The 23970-nt window shown below is 48.0% G+C and overlaps 9 protein-coding genes across 9 annotated transcripts; 5 read left to right on the top strand and 4 right to left on the bottom strand.

The window, feature by feature from the left end:
- Positions 1-60: 60 nt before the first annotated feature.
- On the bottom strand, positions 61-3001 carry N7516_001303 (G-protein beta WD- 40 repeats containing protein; the record flags this gene model as incomplete). Its single annotated transcript, XM_057214025.1, has 5 exons — positions 61-117; positions 161-1177; positions 1319-1892; positions 2044-2860; positions 2917-3001. 5 exons carry the CDS (start codon positions 2999-3001, stop codon positions 61-63), a joined length of 2550 nt encoding a protein of 849 aa, XP_057075908.1.
- Positions 3002-4825: 1824 nt separating this feature from the next.
- On the bottom strand, positions 4826-7313 carry N7516_001302 (uncharacterized protein; the record flags this gene model as incomplete). Its single annotated transcript, XM_057214024.1, has 7 exons — positions 4826-5236; positions 5366-5871; positions 5938-6008; positions 6066-6208; positions 6263-6638; positions 6691-6795; positions 6874-7313. 7 exons carry the CDS (start codon positions 7311-7313, stop codon positions 4826-4828), a joined length of 2052 nt encoding a protein of 683 aa, XP_057075907.1.
- A 544-nt stretch (positions 7314-7857) lies between these two features.
- N7516_001301 (isopenicillin N synthase family dioxygenase) lies at positions 7858-9070 on the top strand (the record flags this gene model as incomplete). The annotated part of the gene is made up of 3 exons (XM_057214023.1): positions 7858-8236; positions 8313-8959; positions 9020-9070. The coding sequence occupies 3 exons, from the start codon at positions 7858-7860 to the stop codon at positions 9068-9070; spliced, it is 1077 nt and encodes a 358-aa protein (XP_057075906.1).
- An 80-nt stretch (positions 9071-9150) lies between these two features.
- N7516_001300 (transcriptional regulator family TF) lies at positions 9151-10808 on the bottom strand (the record flags this gene model as incomplete). The annotated part of the gene is made up of 3 exons (XM_057214022.1): positions 9151-9692; positions 9752-9969; positions 10039-10808. Coding segments are annotated over 3 exons (1530 nt in total), but the record flags the coding sequence as incomplete, so codon positions are not given.
- A 1098-nt stretch (positions 10809-11906) lies between these two features.
- On the top strand, positions 11907-12373 carry N7516_001299 (uncharacterized protein; the record flags this gene model as incomplete). The annotated part of the gene is made up of 2 exons (XM_057214021.1): positions 11907-12099; positions 12183-12373. The coding sequence occupies 2 exons, from the start codon at positions 11907-11909 to the stop codon at positions 12371-12373; spliced, it is 384 nt and encodes a 127-aa protein (XP_057075904.1).
- A 202-nt stretch (positions 12374-12575) lies between these two features.
- N7516_001298 (putative FHA domain protein SNIP1) lies at positions 12576-13553 on the bottom strand (the record flags this gene model as incomplete). The annotated part of the gene is made up of 1 exon (XM_057214020.1): positions 12576-13553. One exon carries the CDS (start codon positions 13551-13553, stop codon positions 12576-12578), a length of 978 nt encoding a protein of 325 aa, XP_057075903.1.
- Positions 13554-13781: 228 nt separating this feature from the next.
- Positions 13782-14699, top strand: N7516_001297 (J domain-containing protein; the record flags this gene model as incomplete). Its single annotated transcript, XM_057214019.1, has 1 exon — positions 13782-14699. The coding sequence occupies one exon, from the start codon at positions 13782-13784 to the stop codon at positions 14697-14699; it is 918 nt and encodes a 305-aa protein (XP_057075902.1).
- Positions 14700-15359: 660 nt separating this feature from the next.
- On the top strand, positions 15360-16140 carry N7516_001296 (uncharacterized protein; the record flags this gene model as incomplete). Its single annotated transcript, XM_057214018.1, has 2 exons — positions 15360-15421; positions 15822-16140. The coding sequence occupies 2 exons, from the start codon at positions 15360-15362 to the stop codon at positions 16138-16140; spliced, it is 381 nt and encodes a 126-aa protein (XP_057075901.1).
- A 1913-nt stretch (positions 16141-18053) lies between these two features.
- pkhB (putative sensor histidine kinase/response regulator) lies at positions 18054-23752 on the top strand (the record flags this gene model as incomplete). The annotated part of the gene is made up of 3 exons (XM_057214017.1): positions 18054-23237; positions 23288-23401; positions 23459-23752. The coding sequence occupies 3 exons, from the start codon at positions 18054-18056 to the stop codon at positions 23750-23752; spliced, it is 5592 nt and encodes a 1863-aa protein (XP_057075900.1).
- Between the last annotated feature and the right edge of the window lie 218 nt (positions 23753-23970).

Raw genomic sequence — 23970 nt, 5'->3', positions numbered from 1 at the left:
CCCAGCCCCACCGGCTTCCCACCAGCATAGCTTGTCAAATCTTAAAACCCGAAGAGTATCCTAGCATTGTTTGTAAGCAGCTTCGATCGATGTTAAAGCGCAAGACTCGACCATTTTCTAGCCCAATAGCCAGTTGGTCGCCTTGTACGACATGACATACTGGCCGAGAATATGATGGCAGCCGAAAGAAGGACACCTCCCCATAACATATCCACTGGTTTCTGACGAAAAGACCCGATAAAGAATCTCGTCCTCCATCCTGTTCTTCTGCAGCAACGCCGTTGAGCATGATTGGTCCAGCGTCTGTTGCAAGGTACCGTTTATCTGCTGAAAATTCTACGCTATACACCTGCTCTGATGTCTTGACTTCTTTCCATGATCGGAGCTTTAAACGGCTACTCAAATAATACCCCAGGAACTTTGAGATTTTAAGAGGTTTGTTGATGTCCCAAAGCCTGATGGTCTTGTCATAAGAGCCTGATGCGATCTGCTTGCCATCAGGTGAGAAGGCGACAGTGACCACCCCGCTTGAGTGACCTTCTAGTGTCATCTGAAGGTCACCCTTTACGGTATTCCAAAGCTTGATGGTGTGATCACGAGAGCCAGATGCGATCTGCTTGCCGTCTGGTGAAAAGGCCACTGTAGAGACATAATTGGAGTGGCCTGGTAGTGTCTTCTGAAGGTCACCCTTTGCGGTATCCCAAAGCTTGATAGTTGTATCTGAAGAGCCTGATGCAATCTGCTTGCCATCAGATGAAAAGGCCATAGCCCTAACCCAGTCTGAGTGGCCTACTAGTGTCTTTTGAAGGTCACCTGTTGCGGTGTCCCAAAGCTTGATGGTCCTGTCATCAGAGCCCGATGCGACCTGTTTGCCGTCTGGTGAAAAGGCCACTGTAGTGACATAGTTGGAGTGACCTGTCAGTGTCTTCTGAAGGCCACATGCTGTAGTGTCCCAAAGCTTGATGGTTTTGTCATCTGAGCCCGATGCGATCTGCTTGCCGTCTGGTGAAAATGCCACTGTAGTGACATAGTTAGAGTGGCCTGCTAGTGTCTGTATCTGAGACGCCCAAGTGTCCTCCATAGACGGCACCTTTCTCAGATAGACTGGAATTTTGTCCAAGTTTATCCTCTTCACCACACTTAATTCAGGACTGAAGATAACAGCAGAGCTGTACATCTGTAGAGGCCAATGTGTGAGAGTATGGTAGTGTCGCAACAAAAAATGTGCAGCATCCTGCATAAGTGCCAAAGCTAAAGGGTCGTCCTTTGAAAAGCTTGTGAGCGAACACCCTTGACATCAAAGATAGCATGTTCTCACCTTTGCTATATCCACTAGTGTATTTAACGCTTCAGTAGCTCGTGGTAGCTCGTCCAAAAGGCTAAGAGACTCAAGCCATTCCAATAACTTTGTGTGGATAAATAAACCAACTGCGCCCTTCTCAACAAGCCCGCTCTTTACTATCGTCCCTCGCTTGATGTTCTTGAGATGTTGCACCCAAAATGTAGCTGCATAGCCCAAACAACCTAGTTGGACAATTCCTTTCTGGTCTTTTATTGTTTTCCAAGCTTCTTTGGTAGAGTCAGGTCGCGGGAGGTCAAGAAGATTGACCTTTAGCCATTTAGATAACTGAGACAGGCATCCCAGCACAATTTCATAATGTCCGAAGCATTCATGCGAGTCAACCATAGACTGTCCGTTCACCCCGGCCAAGTATTCCCGAGCAGACTGATGAATAAACTCGATGTTGTTTTCCTGCACCTTGATTAATGAAGCGCAACGATTGACTAACGTCATAATAGCGTCGTCTTCATTAGTTAGGCCAGTCACACTCGGAACTTCCTCCACTTTCAAAGGTCGGTAAACCAGCATCATGGCCTTAAGCAGTCGCATGCTTTTTTTTGACATCATCTAGCTCGCCTTCACTTATTTGATTTAATATCCGATCATATAAAGGGTGTAGGCCCGGCGGTAAATTTTGAATTGTTGCCAAGGCCTCATCTTGGCGGACAGTCTCGAGTTTCTTGCATACGAGGCTCACCCACAAAAAGGTGCCGTCAGCCCTCGCAATAAGCTCAGCCTTCACTTCTCTTCTCAGTATCTCTCCGTATCTATGATAACGACTGAGCTCATCCACTTTGTGAGATACGTAAGCATTTACAGCTTCAGAGACATATTTCGAGTTGAGCTCTAGGCTAATTTGCAATTGGTCGTGTCCAGCCAACAGTACACGTTCTGCGCTGTCAAATGGTCGACTTGTCAAGAGCCATTTGATATTAGCGGGCTGGTCTAGTCCATTACGGACGATGAGCTTCAAGAAGTCGGCAATGCCGTTATCTTGGCACTCATCAAGGGCATCCACAATTATGTATACCTTTGAGTTACATCGGTCCAACATCTCAAACAGGATGTTCCAGAGAGTTCTCCATGAGGTAACGTCCTCATTAAAACGGTCGTGCTTGGTGTTCCAGCGGCGTCGTAGAGATTCTTTAAGCTCGGTACGCTGATTCGCCAACTTTAAAATCAGACCCTTGATGATTGATTGAAGAGTATTGAGCTCATTGTCGGCATTTTGGCAAAAAAAATAAGTCACCGTGTTAGATTCGTGTTGTCCCCGTGAAAGCTCTTCAATAACACCGATCGAAATCATGGTCTTCCCTTTCCCAGCGCCGCCCTTAATCCAGAGCAGGCAGGTCTTTTTTCCATTTCGCCAACTTTGATATTGTGGGTTTTGGAAAATCCATGCGAACGATTGAGGTAGTAACTTGTCCTTGGTCTCTTTAAGTCTAGTCTTCACAGCCAGTGAGTCGGGGCAGCGTAGATCACTGAAGCAAAATCGATCGATATCTTCAGTGTTGTAAGCTGTAAAATGTGTGAACTTGATGAATCCAGCCTGGCCGAGACACGATTAAACCTACCCTGGTAAAATTCTGCCGTGACCGAACCATGGCTGTTTCCAATCTGGAAACCATGGTTCGTACCAGTAAAGTGGGTAGTTGTCATAATCAAGGTCAAACGAGATGCTGTCGTTTGTGTGCAAGAGATATGCAGGTCGCTCAGTGGAATGAATGAGGGGAGCTTCTTAGTCAGGTGACTCGATAGCGCTAAGCCGCAACGTTGGAATATTTCGGCCGTGTCCCTTCCAATCTCCTATGAGATTAGATTCACCTCTCAAATAAGTTTTTGAAAATAATTTAACATAATAAAGTGGCCAACCGAATTTCGAGCTAGTGTTCATTCTGACTGAAAGAGACTGCTGCCTACGAGAATAGAAGTTGGAGACGCATATCTAGCATTGGGTCGGAGATATATAATGATTCAGAATGGGCTTCAAATGAGAAATCGCTGCCTCAATGTAATGATATCGCCAAGGAGAATGTCAGCTATATTAATCCTCTATAGTCAGGCCCGCGTGCCGAAAATGACCTCTAGCACTTTTTTCTCTCACCCCAACCTGATTGATACAGCCTTGAAGAAAGGTGTCAAATTGCCGATCAGGATCGTCTGTATAGTAGCGCCAATTACGTCTGATGAAGCCTTTGAGCTCAGCAAAGAACTCTTCTATTAGATTCAGGTCCGGCGAGTACGCGGGCAGATAAACCAACTTGACTCCTGCACGAGCACACATCTGCGTCACACGTTGAGGGCGGTGGAATGATGCGTTATCGATGACTAGGACAGACTTCGACTCTGGCCATCTTCCGCAGTGCCGGAGAAATTCATCGATGAAGTCTTCGAAAACAGCAGCATCTGTTGAACCGCGAAAAACGCGAGAGAGCACAATACAATCTTGTGCATAAGCAGGTAGTATTTGATACCGCTCGTCCCGGTGAAATTGTGACACTTGGACCGGGGCTACACCGAGTGGTGACCAGCCTGTTCGCCTAAAGCCAATTCTTTTATCACACCCGGACTCATTAACGTAAACCAGATGGTATGGGTTAAATTTCGAGAGGTTATGAAGAAATATTTCTCGCAATTCTGCGTTCCGCTCCTTGGCCTTCTGTTGAGTGGTCTTCTTTGACCAACCTTTAGACACAAGGGCCCTCCTGATACTTGAGGTCGTCACTAGTATCTGGAACTCGTCCCATAAAAGACAACCATTTCATCGAGATAGAGATCAGGCTTTTCAAATAGATGATGGCACAAAGCTTCTAGCATCGGTGGGGTTACGCTTCGTCTTCGACCGACACGATTTGGAGGGGCGTGGATATTTCCGAACTGTCGCAAATTTCTGCGAATGTTTTGGTCGTTTTTTCGATGCAGTCAGCTGAATGGCCATTTGAGACGTGGTTAGTGAGTGGCTCTGTATTATATCATGAATTAATTGTAGTTTTGAGGGGGGTAATCTCGGCGCCATATTATGCTGATTATTCCGCAATCCTCACAACAATTGTGAAGAGGATATGTGCCAAAGGAAAGTCGACGGGCAAAGGGGGGTCTGAAGGTCACGTGCATTGGAGCTTTTTGTAAGATACAGTATTATACGTCTCTCAACCGTTCCAGAACCTAACGCTATCTATTCTTAGTATATTATGTAGTTTTACAAGCTAACCCGGGTTGGGTTAGTGCAGTTTCGGGTACGGGCCGAAAAACAACACGTGTTTGTTCATTTCCATGGCAAAGTTTACCTTTGTACCCAGTACCTGGTACTAGTACTGTTGTACCTACCTACTTACCTACCTAGGTAGGTATGTCGGTACCGGGTTCAGAAGGTGGGAAATTAGAACCATGGATACTGGCCCCACAGCAAACTCTAATGCTGATAGGCTTTGCATCCCGAGATCTCTTCCAGAGAGAATAAGAGTAAAACTTTAGCATCTTTGTCTACGGGCTGTCCTGAAACTTCCACCATGCGTCCAGAACATCGTTGAACCCCATGTCTTTTCGCAGACGCTGTGCGACCTTACAGCGCCAGTCTTTTTTAGAGTATTCATCCCCATAATCGAAATCCATTCCTGCGGAGATTCGGAATTTTGTTCTGACCCTCTCGATAGGGACATAGCCAGCAAGCTCCCAGTCGATGATACCTAGTGAGCCTGTCGAGATATCGACGAGAATGTTAGTAGGACCAAGATCGCAATGACAGAAGACAAGCCTAGAGACATCCATAGACATCTCGGTACAATTCTTTAGGAGCTGTTGTGGAGCAAGGGCATCAGCAATTTTGGTGTTGCCTTTGAGGAGATAACGTTCCAACAGCTGACGTCCATCCACACCGCTAATGGTATCGCCCTTCTATACTAACATTAAGGTATAGCTTCAAAATATTAATCATGCGTCCTTGTGCAATCCAAGCATCCTAAAATTACAGCAAGACATATCTCATTAAAAGGAACCCTTTTCGCCATGAGCTGTTGTAGTAACTGCAACAGCCCCCTTCTCCGCATAACCGGGCTCAACAGCATTGATAGTATATCCATCACTCCCAGAAGCATCAATATCCTCCACGAAGTCCTTGGGCTCCATCCATCCAGATGCGTTCTTCATATCAGCCGGGGCGAAAGCCAAACATGACAAGTAATAGACAACAAATGAAAGAATCAGACCAGTGGGGTAAGCGACAAAGTAGAATCGCTGGATACCTAGAGGGGCCTTGACGCCCATCTGGTGAAGAAACCCGTAAAAGTTCGGCGCAATAGCAATAATGTAGGCCAAGAAGGCGCGCGGGTTGAATCCATGGAAGTACCGATACGGGCTTGGGCGTGAGACGTATAGGGCTGGAATGTTGAGTAGCCCTCGGCGGATGAGATAGTAATCGCAGATGAGAATTCCGGTAATTGCTGATAGGAAGATCTGGTAGGAGGAGAGAAATGTGATAAATATTGAGGCTGATGCGAGGAGGTACCAGGGACAGATTGCATAGGAAAGGACTGGTGGTTTTGTTAGTTTTTGCTGGGGCAAGTGGGATTCTTCAAGTTCTTTTCTTCCTTTCTTACCGGCACAAATAAAGAATCCTCGTTTGATTGAAATGTATTTTGGTAAAAGGGCTGCAATGTCGTTACCGGCACTGAGGGTGGTTAGTATCTGACATAGAAATTTGACAGAAGGGGGATTGGATTCTTACGGGATAGAGTTCTCAAAAATGGCAGAGAAGACAGTCGAATAAACAAATGCCAGAGAGATGAAGGCACAAGCCGCGCGGTTGCCAGAGGTATATCGCTCTCCCCCCATCAATTTGTCCAAGAAGTTCAGCGGGTTCCAGATGAGCTAGGGAAGTTCATCAGTCCAAAGGTTTTAAACAATGCTTTTGATATAACAAACCTCTCCAAAGATGGCTTTGCTAGCTGATGCGATAAGATTTCCCAAAATGGCAACCAAAAAGTTCGACAGTGGGAAGCTGACAAACTGGCCAATTAGGACGTCATTGGGCTTTGTAGCATATCGCTGGAGATCTGACGCGTTGGAGATAAAGGTTCCACAACTTGCGAGTCCCAAGAAGAGGAACTTGAAAATAAGATAACTTTTCTCGGTGCCCTTGATCTCTGAAGGAGCATTGATTGTCTTCAGAGAGCCACCGGCGAGAGACACAGTCCATCCCAGCATAGCAAAGGCTGCGCCGAAGTAAACCACAACTTTGACATAGACCAGAGACTTCATCTTTGGTACAGGAACCACTAAAAATGCGCAATTGATAAGCCTGTCGAGACGGGTTAACCATAGAGCAAGCATTGAGAGACTAGTCACTGTACCAATAGATGAAGAAACACATCATTTGTGCTGAAGTCAAAGCCGACTTAGATCCCATCTTATCCGGGATGTTTTCAATAGAAGGGAATATAGCGTGTAGGAAGACACTAGAAGCGAAGGTCAATAAACACACTTTCCGCGCTTCGCTCGCCGTGGAAAGGAACGAGATCAAGTCAGAAACTCACTATAAACATTGTCCTCCCTGAACGGAATTGACACCATTCCATACAATTGACATAGCCGCGCGATTAAAAGTCGGCCACAGTCCTCCCCAATGCCCAAAGCTAGAGCGGCAAAGAACAGGGAACGGAATGCGATACATGGCGCCAGCACGCCCGTTCAAAGCCATCAAGGCACCAGCAAGAATCTGACCACCGAAGGAGCATCCGATTGCTTCCCACATGGTCAATCCCATGGACATTCCCGTGGAAGCTGTGTAAAGATTGCTGACATTCGCAGTCGCAGAGAACCAGAACATCATGTAGGTGAGTTGGGACCATGTTCGATCTTTTACTGGTGTTGGTCGGATAGAGTCATTGTCAAGCATATCAACCGGGCGATCGACGCCATCTCGCTGAGTTCTTTTCACTATTAGGAGCTCATGCAGTCGAGATAGTTTCGACATAATTGAGGTTGTATTGAGTTGGTGGAGTAGATAGAGGGTGGAGAAAAAGGTCAAAAGACGAAAGATGGTCGAATTCGAGTGCTGATCTTAGTGGTGAACCCTGAAACTTGAATAAAGGGGGTGGAAGATGGCGGGGAAGTACGTGTAGGATATATCGTGCTTTTCGAGGGCTACTTGATAATTTGGAGTGACCAATGGACTGATAAGGAGTCACCTGCAACTGTCCACTGGCAGCCTGCAACAACACCCTTCGCTATCCAGAGAGGCACCGACGATGCTATCTCCTCACGAGAATCACAAAAGCAAAAGTAACACATGTAACACATGTAACGGCCTATCTCAGCTTATCATTTCAACCAACCACATTTGCATGTGGGCATATGGAGATTAGCCCGGTGATTGCCGTGTCAACGCATTCTCCGACGGTTATCGGTGGATTTGATCCTTTGATCTTTCGAACATCCATCGATATTGCGGGGGAGAAGATCCGTAGATAAATTCACGAGCATCCTCGACTTGGTATTGGCCATCTATCGAACTAATCATGACAACCCTGCTCGAGTACACTCAAGTCGAACTCCTGACACTCAGCGGTCCAGAATTCCGCCGGGTGTCCACTGCTCCTCCGCGGCCGCCAACGGATGATGAGATACCGATTATAGATATTGCCTCTATCGACAAGGATCTAGAAGCAAGAAAATCCCTCGCGTACAAAGTCAGAGCAGCAGCCAAGAGCACGGGGTTCTTCTATATCAAAAATCACGGAATCTCAGAAGAGCTCATTCAGAATGCCTTGTCGCAAGCAAAAGCTTTCTTCGATCAGCCTATTGAGAAGAAACAGCTAGCATCAAGCAAGATTCAAAAGAACGCTGATGGATGGCATGGGTTGGGCACTACCCAAGTCAACAAAACTGAAACAAGAGGTAACCACCCCCTTCTCACTCCCACCTGGGCATGTATATCCTGGTCACATTACCAATGACTGACGAACCTTCTCAGATCGCAAAGAGACATTCTCTCTGCGGTACAATCCCAAGAATGATCCAACTGTCTCCGACCTGGACAAGCTGTCCGGCGACAATGACTTTGCATGGGAGACAACAAGTCATCTCCCTGGATTCCACGAAACGACAATTGAATTCTATCAGCACCGTCTCACGCTCGCGCGCAAGATGATCCGTATCTTTGCGCTCGCTCTGGGAATGCCGGAGGATTACTTCGACGCGGTGACCACTAACCCCGGCGCAGACGGGCTTTACGTACATTATCCAGCTACACCAGCCGACGCGGTTGAAGAAAACAACGGAGACGTCGATGTCGGCATCGGATCGCATACCGATATCCAGTGCGTCACTATTCTGTGGCAGGATATGTCTGGCGGTTTGCAGGTCCTGTCTGCCAGTGACGAGTGGCTCGATGCTCGGCCTATAGCTGGCACGCTAGTAGTTAATATTGGCGACTTCTTGCAGCGTCTTTCCAATAATAGGTTCAAGTCCACCGTGCATAGGGTTTATAATCGGCAACCTACTTCCAGGTACTCGATGCCTTTCTTCCTGGGTTTCAATCCGGATTCGGTTTGTAAGGTTGTGCCTTCGTGTATTGATGAGACTCATCCTGCGCTTTATGAGCCTATCTCCTGTGGAAAGGTAAGCCTTATCCCCATTTAACCTTGTTCGGTACGGGACATAGCTAACCTTCACACCCAGTGGCATCGCAACCGACTTGAGCTCTCACACGGAAAGCCTATCTCTGATTGAAGATAATGTCCATTCGGAGAGATATGTGTATTCCAATTCAAATTATCCTGAAATAATAACCAACGCCCCTTGTATAGATTTCAAAAGTGCTGTATAGAACCATTCATCCCGTCCCAATCAGAAGCGGGCATCGAATCAATAAACCGAAATGGCGCCCAGTCTGCGACCGAGCCTGGGTATGAATAAAACGTATCATTGGGAATCACTGCCACCTTCGAATCCAAAACGTCCTTTACCTTCTTCTGCACAACATTCGTTGCCCAACTAAATACTCCCACAATGCTTTTGGGAATCTTAGCCTGCGTCCGAACATCTTCCATCAACGTATATGTTGCGTGAACATCGGATATACTCGCGCAGTACTCTGCTAGAGTGACGCCCGCATATGCGGTGAGCAGGTAGTCGTATGTTGGTCTAACAAACGGAGTCTCGGCGGTGCAGAGGACGAAAAACTCCCTCAGTACACATTGAGCATAACGAATAACCGTTTCGGTCAGCTCGTTGATACGCTCATTACGCATCAGCGCGTTCGGAAACGTGGATTTGTTCTGCTTTGCCAGTTCCCAGCGAGATAAAATTAGGGATGCGCAAGAGTGCGCCCATCTTAGTGTACTGTTGCTTTCTGTGTGTGAAAGTCAGCATGGGAAGAGGTCCCCGGCACGCTTAAATTAACATGCTCACCTCCAAGATATTTGCGTCCCCATCTGTTGACATTCTCCCAGGCCTCCGGCACTGCACTGGCAGTGTTATAGATGGCTTCGTACAGGTGAATGTAGAGCTTGAGCTCTGCGGCAATGATGTGGTCGAATGTTTCAAAACCGGGGTATTTGACAATCTCCGTCCACTGATGAAGATGGTCGCATGAAACCACTGATGGCCGCCCGGTGCCAATTGCATATCTTGAAATCTAATCAGCTTTGATGCCCATTCTAAAAGGATTTTCCATTGTAACTTTGAAGAGTGCGTACTTCAGATGTACCAGCGATGCCTGAATCCACATTCTGCACATATTCCGATTTGTCTCATCGTACAAGCCCACGAGCGACACAAGCTCAGATAGAGGAAAACTAAGCATGCAGTGGGTGATGGTTGTACTGCTCATCAGCCAGCTATCAATATACCTACCACCTGGCACTAGAGGCCCAAAGCTCCAGGCGCTGAAGATAAGCATGGCGTGTATGGTAGAGATATCAATGGGCGTATCCAAAGTCTTCATGCCCAAGTGGGTCTTGACCAATGTATGAAGGGTTATGTGCAAGTTGGTGCGGTTTAGACCGGCCGTTGCTCGGATTCCTGCTAGGAGACATACAGCAAAGAGCAGCGGTTGGTTCTCCTTGAGATCTGTCAGGGTCTCATTCGGAAATGGGTACCATGATGCTATCTGCTCGAAGCCGTGCTGGAAAACGCTGGCAAAATTCTCCGAGTCCAAGCCCATCTCGGTCATATTTACACGGAGCGAGTCGTTCTCTCCGGTTGCTACGGGCTCCGTGATTAGACTCCCAACGTGGCGGACCACTGTAATTGGTGCCGGTTGGATGTCGGTGGTTGCCGATATGTCCGTCTCTGAGGGGATGTGCATGGTGGCTTTGCTATCGTTGATATCCTTTCCCGAGAGTAAATTACTACTCGTTCCATGCATTTCATTGGTAGGATCTCTTGTCATTGACCGGTCATTACCGAGAAGGTGAGATTTCAGTAATTCTTTCATCTCGGAGAGTGAGGCTTCGATGGCATCAAGTCTGGTGCTTATCGGTTAGTAGTCGGAGGGTCTGTCTATACAAGTGGAATTAGAAATACAATACCGGTTTGCACAATGGCATCCAACATGCTGGTTAGAACTCCTCTCTGGTCTTCCGATAGTTTTTGAATCCGGACTAGTGATAGCAGTTGTGGATGGGAGAGAGCATTCAAGTCTATTCTTTGTTCGATTAACCCCCCATCAACCCTCGTGAATGATGAGATTCTATTGGGCCACCGACCTTAGGGAGATGCACCGAGCACATTGCCTCGAACCCGGAAGAACTTCGCATCGTGTCTTCAAGCGCCGACACGGCTGGCAGGACAGAATCCGTCGCTTGCTCGGCATTTCATAGAGTGGAATGTCCCATGGGATCATAAGATATTGTGAAGTCAACCTGAAACTCGATGTTCTCCGCTTGCTTATCTGGGGTTAACTAAGACTTATCGGGTTAGCTGTCCAGGCTGGTCAGGGCCCGAGGTCCACGGGTGGCAGTTTAGGGTTATCACTGGTAGATAAGAAGAGTTGGGATTTGATAGTGCAATACAATGAGTTACATCTAACCGAACAGCAGAATAACTTGTTAAATTCGTTTCATACGTACATCAATTGATGCCATTGAGCAGGTATTTTTCATTTCCGTTGGCCTTTACCCGATAAAGGCTTGGGAACGATCACAATCATTCAACCACAAGGGTTGTAGAGTCCAGCAAAGAAGAGTTTATAGTCCTAACAAGGACGAAAGCTTCCCTGGAATTGACAAGTTGCCTAATCAAGTGCATAGATAAATCCCGTGACTTGACCAAACCTGATTGGGGACAGAAACCTTGAAAATCAGGCCAAAACTGACTGTCAATCGACGTAAGAGATGAGAGCTACATACTCATGACGTCGTCAAAACCAACTTTACAGCTGGAGGCGACCAAGTAGAAACCAAGCATGATACGCCGACATTTTAAACTTCCAACCTATTTAAACAAGCTACTCGGGATTAATCTGGGGAAAATCTATCACATATTTCATCCCTTATATTCCAATTCACTCAATCAATCGGAATCTTCTACCACACTACTACATACATCAATCATATCCCAAACCATGTCCGCATCACGATTCGCTCCTCTCCTGAGAACCCGGGTGCCGGTACAAACTGCACCTAGCTTCCAGGTAATTCGCTCCATCTCAGCTACAGCCCCATGCAACAAGGGACCGGTGGATGCGACAAAGGAGACATTGAAGAAAGCGGACCGAACTGTGTCGGATGCAGCGGTCAAGGGCATCAATACGGGTGGTATGTCTTCAATGGGATCTCATAGATCTACAGGACTTCGATTCAATGTGCAGACACTGATGCTAACATGACTTTGCCAACAGAAAAAGCCGCCAACAAGCTTAAGGATGCCGTTGGCTCCGGGGCCAAGCAAGCAAGGGAAAAGGGGGATGAGGTAAAGGGCGAAGCATCCGAGTATGCAGGCAAGGTGAAGGGTGAGGCGGCCGAGTATGCAGGCAAGGGTAAAGGCAAGGCAGAAGAAGCACTGGGCGAAGCTAAGCAGAAGGCAAAGTAGGCGATGGGCCAGATGAAAAGGAAGGCCAAAGAGGCCAAGCGCCGCATTGATTAAAGGCTTCGACCTTGTCTGCCCACAAAGACCGCGTTAAGCTTGCATCACTTGTGATCCGAATTGTAATGTTATTCCCATATTCCGTCCATCCAAGTTGGTGTAGCCTGTAGCGCTTCAATGTTTTAAGCAAAGTTGAAAATGCCACTCTTCAGCTGGGAGGCAGCATAAGAACGTATTCGCGCGAACTCAGGCCGAAGCGAATTACGTCCTTGTCCATGACTTCCACGTAGCGACCACCGGGGATGGTCTCTCCGTTAACGCTCGATCCATTTGCACTCTCAAGATCAATAAGATAAGGCTTGACCTTGCCGATGCGATCGCCGTATTCATTGCGCTTTTCAACAAATCGGAATTGTAGCACTGCATGTTGCTTCGAGCAGCTGGGATGGTCGAGTGGGAAGTCGACCACCAGTCGCTCGCGACCGACCAGCCAGCAACTTCGTTCACTCAATTCAACCGTTTCCAGCAAGTCTTGCCCTTTGAACACATACATGCGCCAGGCTTCCTTGGGGGGCGGCTTGCGCGCCTCTGGGGGCTCATGGTATTTCAAAACTATTTCCGCACCGCCCTGAATTTGAATTGTATTGCTTTCAGCTGCGAGTCTGCCAGTGGCGCTGAAATTCGGCTTCTGTTTTTCTGGCACCGGTGCATCTGAAGGGGGCGCCACATCGGTAAATGCGTCGTTCTGCGAGGGGAGGGGGCCACGTCGTTCCAATGCTCGTGGTGGAGGGCTACGTGATTTCTGTGGTGAGCGAGAGCGTGATCGCGTAGCACGATGTCTCCGAGATGGCCGTCCTTCATCTTCGTGGCGGCTATCACGGTGCCGATGGCTGCGGTGTCTGTGTCTGCGGCGGTCTTCTCTCGCTGAGCTTGTTGAGCGCTCTCTGCGCTCACGGCGAGGTCGATCACGATCACTTCGGCCGCTGGCCCTTTCAGCTGGACTGCGGGATGACCTCCGTCGAGGGCTGTCCCGGCGAGAGCTCCGGCGGTCTTCATCGCGTCGTCTTGAGCTCGAATAGTGGGCGTCTTGAGGCGAATCTCGTCGTTGGCGTTCATGGGTCCGATCTGAGGGTGAGTTCACGGAGCGGCGCCGGCGTTCCCAGGGGTCGTCGATGGACCCAGCCATTGTTGCTGTTAAAATGGGACTGCGGGGAAAGGCAAGCGTAAAGATCGAAATTCAAAATGTTGGAGATTGTTGGATCAAAGCTCCCACACTTGTACCACTTGCATACACGTGACCACCCCCGAAGCAGTTCCGGACAAGAGCACCACCTTAACTCTCCCTTCAAATAGGCTTAAGACAACAGCACAACGGATATTTTAGCCGTGCTCTCTGAAGCAACACCATGTGAGAATGTTCAAGAAAATCAATATCTTTCAGCGCAAAAGCCTGCGACTTTTGGATTCGACCGCGATCTTCCCGCTTTCTCGTTTCAACATCATCTCTCCAAGCTATGAACCGCAAGCACCATACAAAAATAGGAGATATGCTACCGCAGCAGAATTCCCACATCAGAACTACTCATGGCCCAGCTCTTCGTCTTTCACCCCTTATGATATCTTGAATCTACCCCGCAGCGCAACATACTCGAAAAGAAACTACTATGACCTCGTTAAGATCTACCACCCCGATCGACCTATCAAAGACCATCCTCTTTTCCATCAATTAACCGCTGAAACTCGATTGCAGCGCTACCGAATTGTGGTTGACGCACATGACCTCCTTTCCGATCCGATCAAACGAGCCGCCTATGATCGAAATGGCACTGGCTGGGTCCACGCGGGACTGGATACAACAACAAAACCCGACTCGCATGGACCGAATATCTACTCAAATGCTACATGGGAAGACTGGGAGGACTGGCATAACCGTCATCAAGGGCCGCAGCAGCATGTTGTTGACCAGCGCACCTTCTCTCGGCTTGTAATCCTCTTGGTATTGTTTGCGGGCGCCCTTCAAGCGTCCTGGATTGGACAGATGAATAACGGCGTCACTGACCGACTACGTGAGGTCAATGAGAAGTCGGCGCGCGTCCTACAGGGCCGCAGAGATAGCACCGTCAAACAGATGGATTCAAATGATGCGCGTGTGCAGGGCTTTCTTATTCGGAGAGACCCCACAGGTTCTGGTGTGAAGGACCACGAACAACCGGTTTATCAAAGGGAGTTGAATCCCCGGCGCGGCTTACATGAGGCCTCCCAGGTTGGCAAAGATAGCCGAGATCCTGCACAGTCAGTGGACTTGAAGTCGGAACCTTTGGAGTTCCCCTAGTCCTGTTAGATGAGCATATGATTGCATGGCGTATTGACTTTTTATGTGGGTTGCTGTATTTTCATAAGCACTTGGTTGTGGTCCTGGAGACTCACCTACAATTGTTTGGAGGGTTGTACATACGTAGGTAACGTTGGACATATTCCTAGACTGATAGGTAAAGTACATTTCAATTCAATGAATCTCAACCTCAAATTATTATTTTGCCAACGGAACAGTGGAGGCAACATATTGTTGGTCACAGACCGCATTCATATAGATGACCAGATGAAACTAGGCATAGCGCCACCCGAAGCTCAAAGAAGAATAAGGGATAACTGCGTATGTAGCTAAGAGCCTAGACTGCATATAAGGGAGCCAGCCAAGTGAGGTCGGAATGTGTGTATATCATGCCAAATAACGACCGGAGAATCTCAGCTGATGCTCACCTGCGATATAAACCTAACAATATATATTGTCAAAATTAAATGAAGTATATAAACTCCACGGGTATTGCCCCAGATTATTCATTTCACAGTTAAATTATCCTGCGGGAAAGGGGGGCTTTGACCGTTCGATATTCCCACATCGAGCGAATTTGGCGCCACAGAAGCCCCGTCGACGCCGGCGGGTCGATTCCCTCGTTCCGGGTTACTTAGGTAGGCATCTGCAAGTGTGACAATGCATTTGGCCTCTACACTACCCCATTCCCCATTCCCCAGGCTGAACAAGGGGGATAGGGGGTTTGAATTCTCTAGTCTAGACCGCATGAGAACTTCTCCTTCGATCCGGATGTGCCACGAGTCGCTTTTTAGAATGTAAAACAATTCCCTCTTCCGGTTAGTTTTGCTGTTTCTGGTATAGCCTCCTGATACGTCGTACTGTACCTAGGTAACTATACCACTAAGCAACTGACCGATCTAAATACAGGTAGCATAGCCATGGATAAGACTGGCCACACTGTTGACACTAACTAAGCCTGGTTATGTTGTACTGAGGGTAGGTGTCTAAGACACCAACTGAGGACTAAGGCCACCACCATAACAAATACTACTAGTAAGAATCAATATATCTTCATTTAACAATCTTCAACTCACATAATCATGCTTGCCGGTCTTACAAACGTATTCACCCCTCCACTAGTCCTTCCGTCCTCCTTGTTATTGGCAAGTTTGGTGCCACAATCCATGTTCTTCATATCCTACCCGAGAACGGCACCATCGAACGCTTCAGCCTTACAACCCCATCTTCTACTACCACCTTCCGCCACCGCGGAGCCAGTGAGCAGGCGCGCGAGCACATCGGCACAGTCACACTTCACGTTGGAGATGGCGAGACTGCCAACAGCTTTCTCGACGACGTTGAGACACGAATCCGTAAGCTGCTACAGCCAGGCAGTGTTGACGTGACTCAGCTAGTACAAGACGTCCTTCAACCCGCGGCACTTTATTACGATCCATGAAAGAGAGGAGCGAGATCGCTCTATGCGCGCGACGCAGACGTACCCTGTTTTTGTTGTTTACATCATACGCTCGAGCGTAGGGGGAGCCTGACTGAGCTGACAAGCTTTCCTTAATGAGATTTCATCGGTTCTTATGCTCAAGATATGAATAGTCGTTGTGGTGTCTTGAAATAATATTACATGCATCATAGTAATACATTGACACCGTTTTTATTCTATACATATATGGCTCGCTTTTTTAGAATACTGCTTATGATACTGGTTGACTCCCTGGATATTTGGAACCTTCTAATCCTGTGATATATCGGAGATATAGAACATTCTTTAGTCTCGACGGAGTGGGGAAAGACTGGCATCAGCGCTTGCAGACCTTCTAGATGTTACGAAATACGGTTGGTCAAAACTCTACTTCTCAAAGACCATTGTCCTTCATGAAAATGCAGAAATATGGTCCGTGGAGCATCGAGCATGCGTCTAATATACGAGACTTGGCAAGAATACTCGTGGGCTGGGCCTTTAAGGCCACGGATGAGGTTAGTTCTATTAGAGGGGGTCAGATATAAAGACTAGGGTAGTAAATTTGTATTGTAGGATACGACAACGTTAAGGTTGCATTAAAGCGTGGGCAACGAGGGTGAGAGAATGAGAGGTATAATGATACCGGAAGGGAGGGAATGCTATGTATCTTATAGGCGCTTAAATAGATTAGGCGAAAAGGGAGGGGACTTGAATTCAGCTGAAGGGGAGCTATTTTCGGCGTCGTTTCGGTGTCGAGCGTCAACATCACCTAGGCACCTAAGGACCGGAGGATGACTAAAAGTGCTGGGTGGGTGCAGAATAGTGATCCATGGATGTTATAGGGCAGTGGGCGGTCAAGGGGCGTCCAAAATTACGGGTGGCCGTTTCTGGCCTCAAAAGCGGTCATTTTCGGCGTCAATCCCACAGGTTCCCATATTCTAGTTATAATTGTAGGGCAGATTACCAAGATACATATGATTATGTGCCCTGTGGATACATCTGCTGTGAATCTAAAACATAAATACTGCAAGTGTGTACAGTTTTCCCGGTATAAGAGGAAGAGATTTGGATTTGGACGAACATCGTCATTATATATATTGTACTGTTCACCGCAGCTCCGAGTACAGATAATCCAGGTACGGAGTACAACTGGACCAAAAGATAGGGCTACGTCACATTAATTTCTTTTTTTAGCTTTGAAAGTCGATGTAATATGTATAATATGTATATATATAGGGGAAAAAGAAAAAGTAAAAGTGGTTATAAAGGTCAAGTGTTGAATACTATAAACATACTATACAATAGTGCATATAATTAATCTCTTGTAATAGTATATATATAATGGATGTTATATATACCTATAGGTAAATATATACCTAGGTATACAACAACAGTATAAAAAAGAGCCAAGTTTTTTTTTTATTTTCCTACGTCATAACCCCCCCCCAGGTGCATCACGCCCCCAGTCCACTTTTTCCTTCCTTCATCCACTCCCATCCACTCCCATATCGATCCAAGCAATGAATGGGCCTGGTACAGTCTGTGTCCCTAAGTTCTCAACTCTCTCACTCGAACACCTCAATATATATCGGTTTCCTCCTCCCCCTACATTGGATGATACACCGCCTTAACCTTATTCGTCTTCAACTTCATCTCTTATGATTCTAAAATCCATTCTCACCTCATATTCTAACCTTGGGCCCTTGGCATAATCTGTTTTTCTTTTCCTTAATTCCCTTAACCACCCCCACCCGCCAACATCTGACCTCCCCCCCATTTGCGCCCTAAGTCAAGCCATAAAACGCCTCACATCGTTCCATCCCATCCCCCAACCCACGATTATTGATATCCTTTTATACCCTTTCCCTCCACTCGCGGAGGTGCGAGAATGGGGGATGTCCATAGTAGGAGGAGTCCTCCATTCCCTTCGCCAACAGAAACACTTCCACCTGCAGTGCCCCAATCTCATCATATGCAGCCTCTCAGATCGCCTGGTCATCGCCCCCACACATGGACATCAATCCCAAAAGTTGGTGGACGAACTTGCGGATAGGGTAGATGCTCTTGAGAAGTCATCTCTCCAACCATCTCGGTTATCACGCGGTGACTCTACAGAGCAGGTTATTGGCCTAACACCCATCACCGAGGACGCACGATCGGAAGCCGAGCGACAGGAGGATCAAGGACGGAGTTCGCATACCCTCAAGGAACTTCGAAAGCAGATGGAAGATCTCCTTGTATACCAACAGATGCAGCAAACCCAACCACTTCCGTCCCAGAGTCAACCCGTCTCCGCCCTTTCGAATGATACCCCAAGAAAGAGACGCTTGTCCAATACCTCAACGGAGGCTCCAGCCCCCATCGTGCATACCTCCGCAGGCTCGGCAGGTTCAGCAGGCACAATCAAAGGTGTCCAGACAGAGACACTTTCCGATCGGAAACCAGCACACACGCCGTCGTATCCTTTCCCACATATTCCACACATCCAGAACAAACCAACCAAAATGGCGATTGAACCAACAGCGCGTGGGGGATCATTTAGATTGAAGCTCCCATCTGAGAAATCTCAATCGCCAACACCAACCTCACAAACTCTACCAGAACCAAAAGCTTCGGAACCGCGTCCAACCTTTCTGCCCGCTCATTATAACCAAATCCAGGAAGATCCGAATTTTGTCAGCCCCAATTTATATGATCTGACCCTTCAGCTGAATGCGGATACGGGACTCGAATCGTGGTGGTCCAACCTTATTGATATATTGCAAACGCATTATGGAGCCGAGCGGGTGTCACTCGCTGTCCCTGGAGATGTGACTGATTTGGAGAACGTACCTTGGGGACAAAAAGCTATTTTTAACCAGAACGTTGATACATCGTTACATGAACTTCGAGCGCGTCATATGGAGAAGGGATCATCAACGGAGACACCTCAGTCACGCAAAAACGTCACACAACAGAAAACCGAGACAGTGTCCCAGCAGGCTAAAATGCCTGGATCTTCCCGGCCATCTTTATTATCGCGGCACTCATTCGCTGGGTTTGATAAAAAGAAAGGCCACACCCCCCACGATCCCAACCAGCCACAAGTTTCGAAGATAAATGTCAAATCTGAGAAAAAGCACGTACAAATCGCTTCCCCAAACCCGTCATGCACAGATCATCTGATAGGAGAGAACCCCGAAGCCAAACACGATAAAATTGACAGTCTCCTCGGCAGTATGCGGCAGGCTGTCTTCCCCATACCCAGACCATTGGAGGTAGAGGTAGATCCTCTCATCAAGCGCACGGGTGTGGTCAGGTTATTTGGGCGTACCCGTCCCACCATCTTAACACGTGAATATACAGAGAGCGCGCAACATCCACAGCGTTGGACCGAGTCCGCCGACAGTCCGAATGAGATGGTTCAAATTACCCCTGACGTCGAGGGTCCTGGTGACGGGGGAATCGGGGGTGTACCGATGCAGCAAGGCCTCGGTGTCAGTGGATGGAAGCAGTACGATGAATACGAGCAGATTCCGCAATCTCCGTGGTCTCAGTCCCCTGCCCCTTCGCCCGCTCCTCGCACACATGCAGAGCACAATCCGTTCTTCACAAGCCATTCAGTCGATGAAGAGGCTTTCTCCAAGCATCCGCCTTCACACGACTACTCTAATAATCGTCCACTAGAAGCCATTGGGATCGATCAGTCCAAGACCGTTATCCACATTCCTCTGTTACATGGTGGTCACTCTAACCGGGATTCCTCATCGACATTGAGATTCCCTGTTGCCGTTGTGTCGATGTTATGCACAATCGTCCCGTATCCTCCTAACCTCAGGCAATCACTTTCATTTCTGATGCCGCATTTGACAACTTCTTTCTGCTTGGCTCAGCGATATAGCCAGCTTGAAAGACAACTCTCATCCAAGATTGAAACCCCCCGCTATGGTCATCTTTTGGGCCTCGGGGGCACTTTCTCGGATGCAAGCAGTGAGCTAGAGCTTGTTGCGGGACTAAGCGGTCACGTCAGCTATTCCGTTGGCGACAACAACAACCCAATGTCCGCGCACACGAGCATCACCAGCCCTAGTGATCATTCGTCTGTAAAGTGCAGTCCTGCTGTTTCTGCTATGGGGACTCCTGGATTTGATATTGGGCATATTGGATTCGGGTCCGCAAACCAATCTCCCGGAGTGGCTTCACGATCGGGCGCAGAAGCTGCTGACAGCTACTTCAATGTCCCTCAAAATAAAAACCCCCGAGACAATGCATCCCAAAACAGACCACGGCTCCTCAAGTCGAAGACCACCAACATTGACTCATCAACGCCAATTTCTCCTGACAAGGTGACCTCGAAACCAACCATGAATGATGACAACAACCTACAAGATCAACCTTTTTACGTCGCATCACCACTGCAAGACACCAGGCCGCCGCCCAATGTCCTTCCACCAACCCAGCAATCATCACGTCAAGCCTCTACAAACTCGTTGTATGCTCAACTGCAGCGGGAGCTCCCGCGCCCGTTCACCGACACGATAGCCCAGCTGATGCTTAATTCGATCCCATTGCATCTTTTCCTGGCAAAACCCCAGAGTGGCGAGGTTATTTGGACCAATTCCAAGTTCGATGCCTACAGAAGAAGTCAACACCAAGAGCAAAAATTTCGAGACCCTTGGCAGAATATCCATAGCAGCGAGAGTGAGCATGTACATGTCAAATGGGCCAATGCCTTGCGCACCGGTGCACAGTTCACGGAAAGAGTGCGGGTCCGAAGATTCAATGATGAATCGGCATATCGCTGGTTCATTTTCCGGGCCAATCCGCTGTTATCATCAACAGGAGAGGTACTGTACTGGATTGGCTCCTTTCTTGACATTCATGAGCAGCATATTGCTGAGCTAGAGGCAATTCAAGAGAGGGAAAAGTTTGCGATTGATGCAAAGTATCGTGCATTCTCCAACTCGATCCCACAGGTTGTGTTTGAGGCAACGGAGAACCGCGGATTGATATTCGTCAATGAGCAGTGGAATCTGTACACCGGCCAACCCCTCGAGGAGGCGCACGACCTTGGCTTCGCTAAACATGTTCATCCTGACGACCTCGATAAGTGTGGTGAACTGTCCCTCAACAAAATATCTCCGAACGCGGACCAAAATGAAAATGATAGCGGACCTTATGAGTTCATGGTCGGATCTGCTCTTGATGAACTTGTGAGGCGTGGAATTGCTTCTTTGCAGCAAGACGAGAATGGCCGTGTATTCTATTCCACCGAGATCCGCCTCCGTTCTCGAGGTGGCGATTTCCGGTGGCATTTGGTTCGTGTAGTACGTGTCAAGACCAGCAGTTTCGGGAGCGAGGAAGCCTCCTGGTACGGAACATGTACCGACATCAACGACCGCAAAAACCTCGAAAGGGAACTTAACAAGGCCATGCAGCAGTTGAATCACCAAATGGAGTCTAAGACAAAGTTTTTCAGCAACATGTCACACGAGATCCGAACCCCGCTCAATGGCATTCTTGGTACTATTCCGTTCATCCTGGACACGCAGCTTGATAGTGACCAGAGGCGGATGCTGGACACCATCCAAAACAGCTCCACCAATCTTCGCGAGTTAGTTGACAATATCCTTGATGTTTCCCGCGTCGAAGCTGGCAAGATGTCAATGGTCAAATCCTGGTTCCATATCCGATCAATGATCGAGGATGTAATCGACACCATCGCCTCACGAGCGATTGATAAGGGTCTCGAAATCAACTATCTTATAGGCGAAGACTTGCCATCGATGGTGATTGGAGATCGGTTCCGAATTCGTCAAGTCCTGATCAACCTTCTCGGAAATGCAGTCAAATTCACTGCCCAGGGTGAAATCCATATCTGTTGTGACATGTATCGGGATCCATCTGCAAATCCCAATGACACCCAGGCATTCATGAACTTCGAGGTCGTGGACACCGGAAAGGGGTTCAGCTCCCAGGACGCGGAACGACTGATGCAAAGATTCAGCCAGCTCGGAGAAAATGGGACGCAGCAACATGCAGGTAGCGGCTTGGGGCTTTTCCTGTCCAAGCAACTCGTCGAAATGCATGGCGGCAAGCTCACTCCCAGCAGCAAAGAGGGTCAGGGTGCAAAGTTTTCTTTTAACGTCAAGGTCGATGCTCCTCCGCCACCTTCCCCTTCTGAACAGCCCAAATTGATGCGCCAGAGTTCAACTGCTTCGAGAAGGCCGGCGAAATCTAGAACAACCTCTTATCAACAAGCACCTCCCCTAGCTCCCAGAAACTCCGACCCATCCGACAAAAGCTCTGATATTACCCTTTCTGCCTCGCTGTCAATTACACCCTCTGCTCTCCCGACCCCAGATATCGGATCCGCGCCCCTGCGGCCTCCATTGGAGCAGACAACCACTTTGGGGAATCTGCCAGATGCAGTCTCGAATCCAAGAGTCCAACCTGCCGTTACAAAGCCCAACACACAGGGCGGCGTTGTGTCGCCTACGTCTCAAACATCTGCCTCTTCGGATACACCAATAGGACCAGTATCTGTGCCCGTCAATGGTCCTTTCTCCATCGTAATCCTATGTCCGCTCAAAAACTCCCGGCAAGCCATAAAGCAGCACATTGAGCAGGTCGTCCCTCATGAGATTCCGTTCAAGGTCACAACGTTAGTTGATGTTGATGAATGGAAAGATGCGATGCACTCTGCTTCCGATGCCCAACCCTGCACACATCTTGTTTTGAACCTTCCAACTGATGATATCTTGGAGGTCATTCAAAACATGTCAGACCCAGCCTTGGATCCCGCGCCCGTCGTCGTCATAATTGCAGACCTTTACCAAAAGCGTCAAATCAGTTCACGGGTCAAAGAGCTTGCAGCTTCAGGAAAGCAGGCTTTTATTGTGCCAAAGCCCGTCAAACCTTCTGCTTTCTCAAGTATCTTCGATCCCAAGAGCAAGCGCGAGCTGAGCAAGGATCGGAACCAAGACATGGCGCGCGAGATCAATAACAACTTCAAGACTGTCTCCAAGATGGTCAAAGAAGTTTTGGGCAACAAGGGTTATCGAATCCTGCTCGTCGAGGATGACGAAACTAATCGAGATGTAAGTTATCTATGGGAACGTCGTTGAATTGATTGCTAACTCATATATAGGTCATGTTGAAGTATTTGGACAAGATCAAGCTGATGTCGGAGACTGCATCCAATGGACTGGAATGCACTGACATGGTGCTCTCTAAAGAGCCGGGGTATTATTCTCTCATCATCGTGAGTTTTACTGCACACCCTTTCTTCCCCCGCAAAGCTAACCACCTCGATTCGTAGTGCGATATTCAGATGCCCATCAAGAACGGTTACGATACCTGTAAAGATATCCGTGACTGGGAGCAAAAGAACCATTACCCACAGATTCCAATCATGGCTCTTTCAGCAAACGCAATGACCGATCAAATTGAAAACGCTGCCCGCGCAGGTTTCAATGACTACGTTACCAAGCCGATCAAACACAATGAATTGGGCAAGATGATGATGGGTCTTCTTGAGCCCGGTCGCCCACTCATGCTTCTGCGAGATCGTCTTAGCCCAGAACAACAACAGACCATCGCTACTCGCCGCTAGGGACTTCCCCCGGGTCTTTGCCTGCCCTGGCCACCTTCGCCCCTTTCATCTTTGCTGCTTTAATGGCATGTCTTTGTTCTAATATTTCCTTTATATATATATATATACATATATAGCCAGCCGTATTCCACCTCTCCGGTTCTTGCATTTGATATCCTTACGGTGGGACCACAGAGTGATGTTTCGGTGATTCGTTTTTGATGGAAACATCCTTTTGG

Source organism: Penicillium verrucosum, assembly GCF_028828655.1.
Source record: "Penicillium verrucosum strain IBT 35672 chromosome Unknown utg000001l_segment0_segment0, whole genome shotgun sequence".
NCBI lineage: Eukaryota > Fungi > Ascomycota > Eurotiomycetes > Eurotiales > Aspergillaceae > Penicillium > Penicillium verrucosum.
This window is presented reverse-complemented; position numbering and strand designations above follow the sequence as displayed.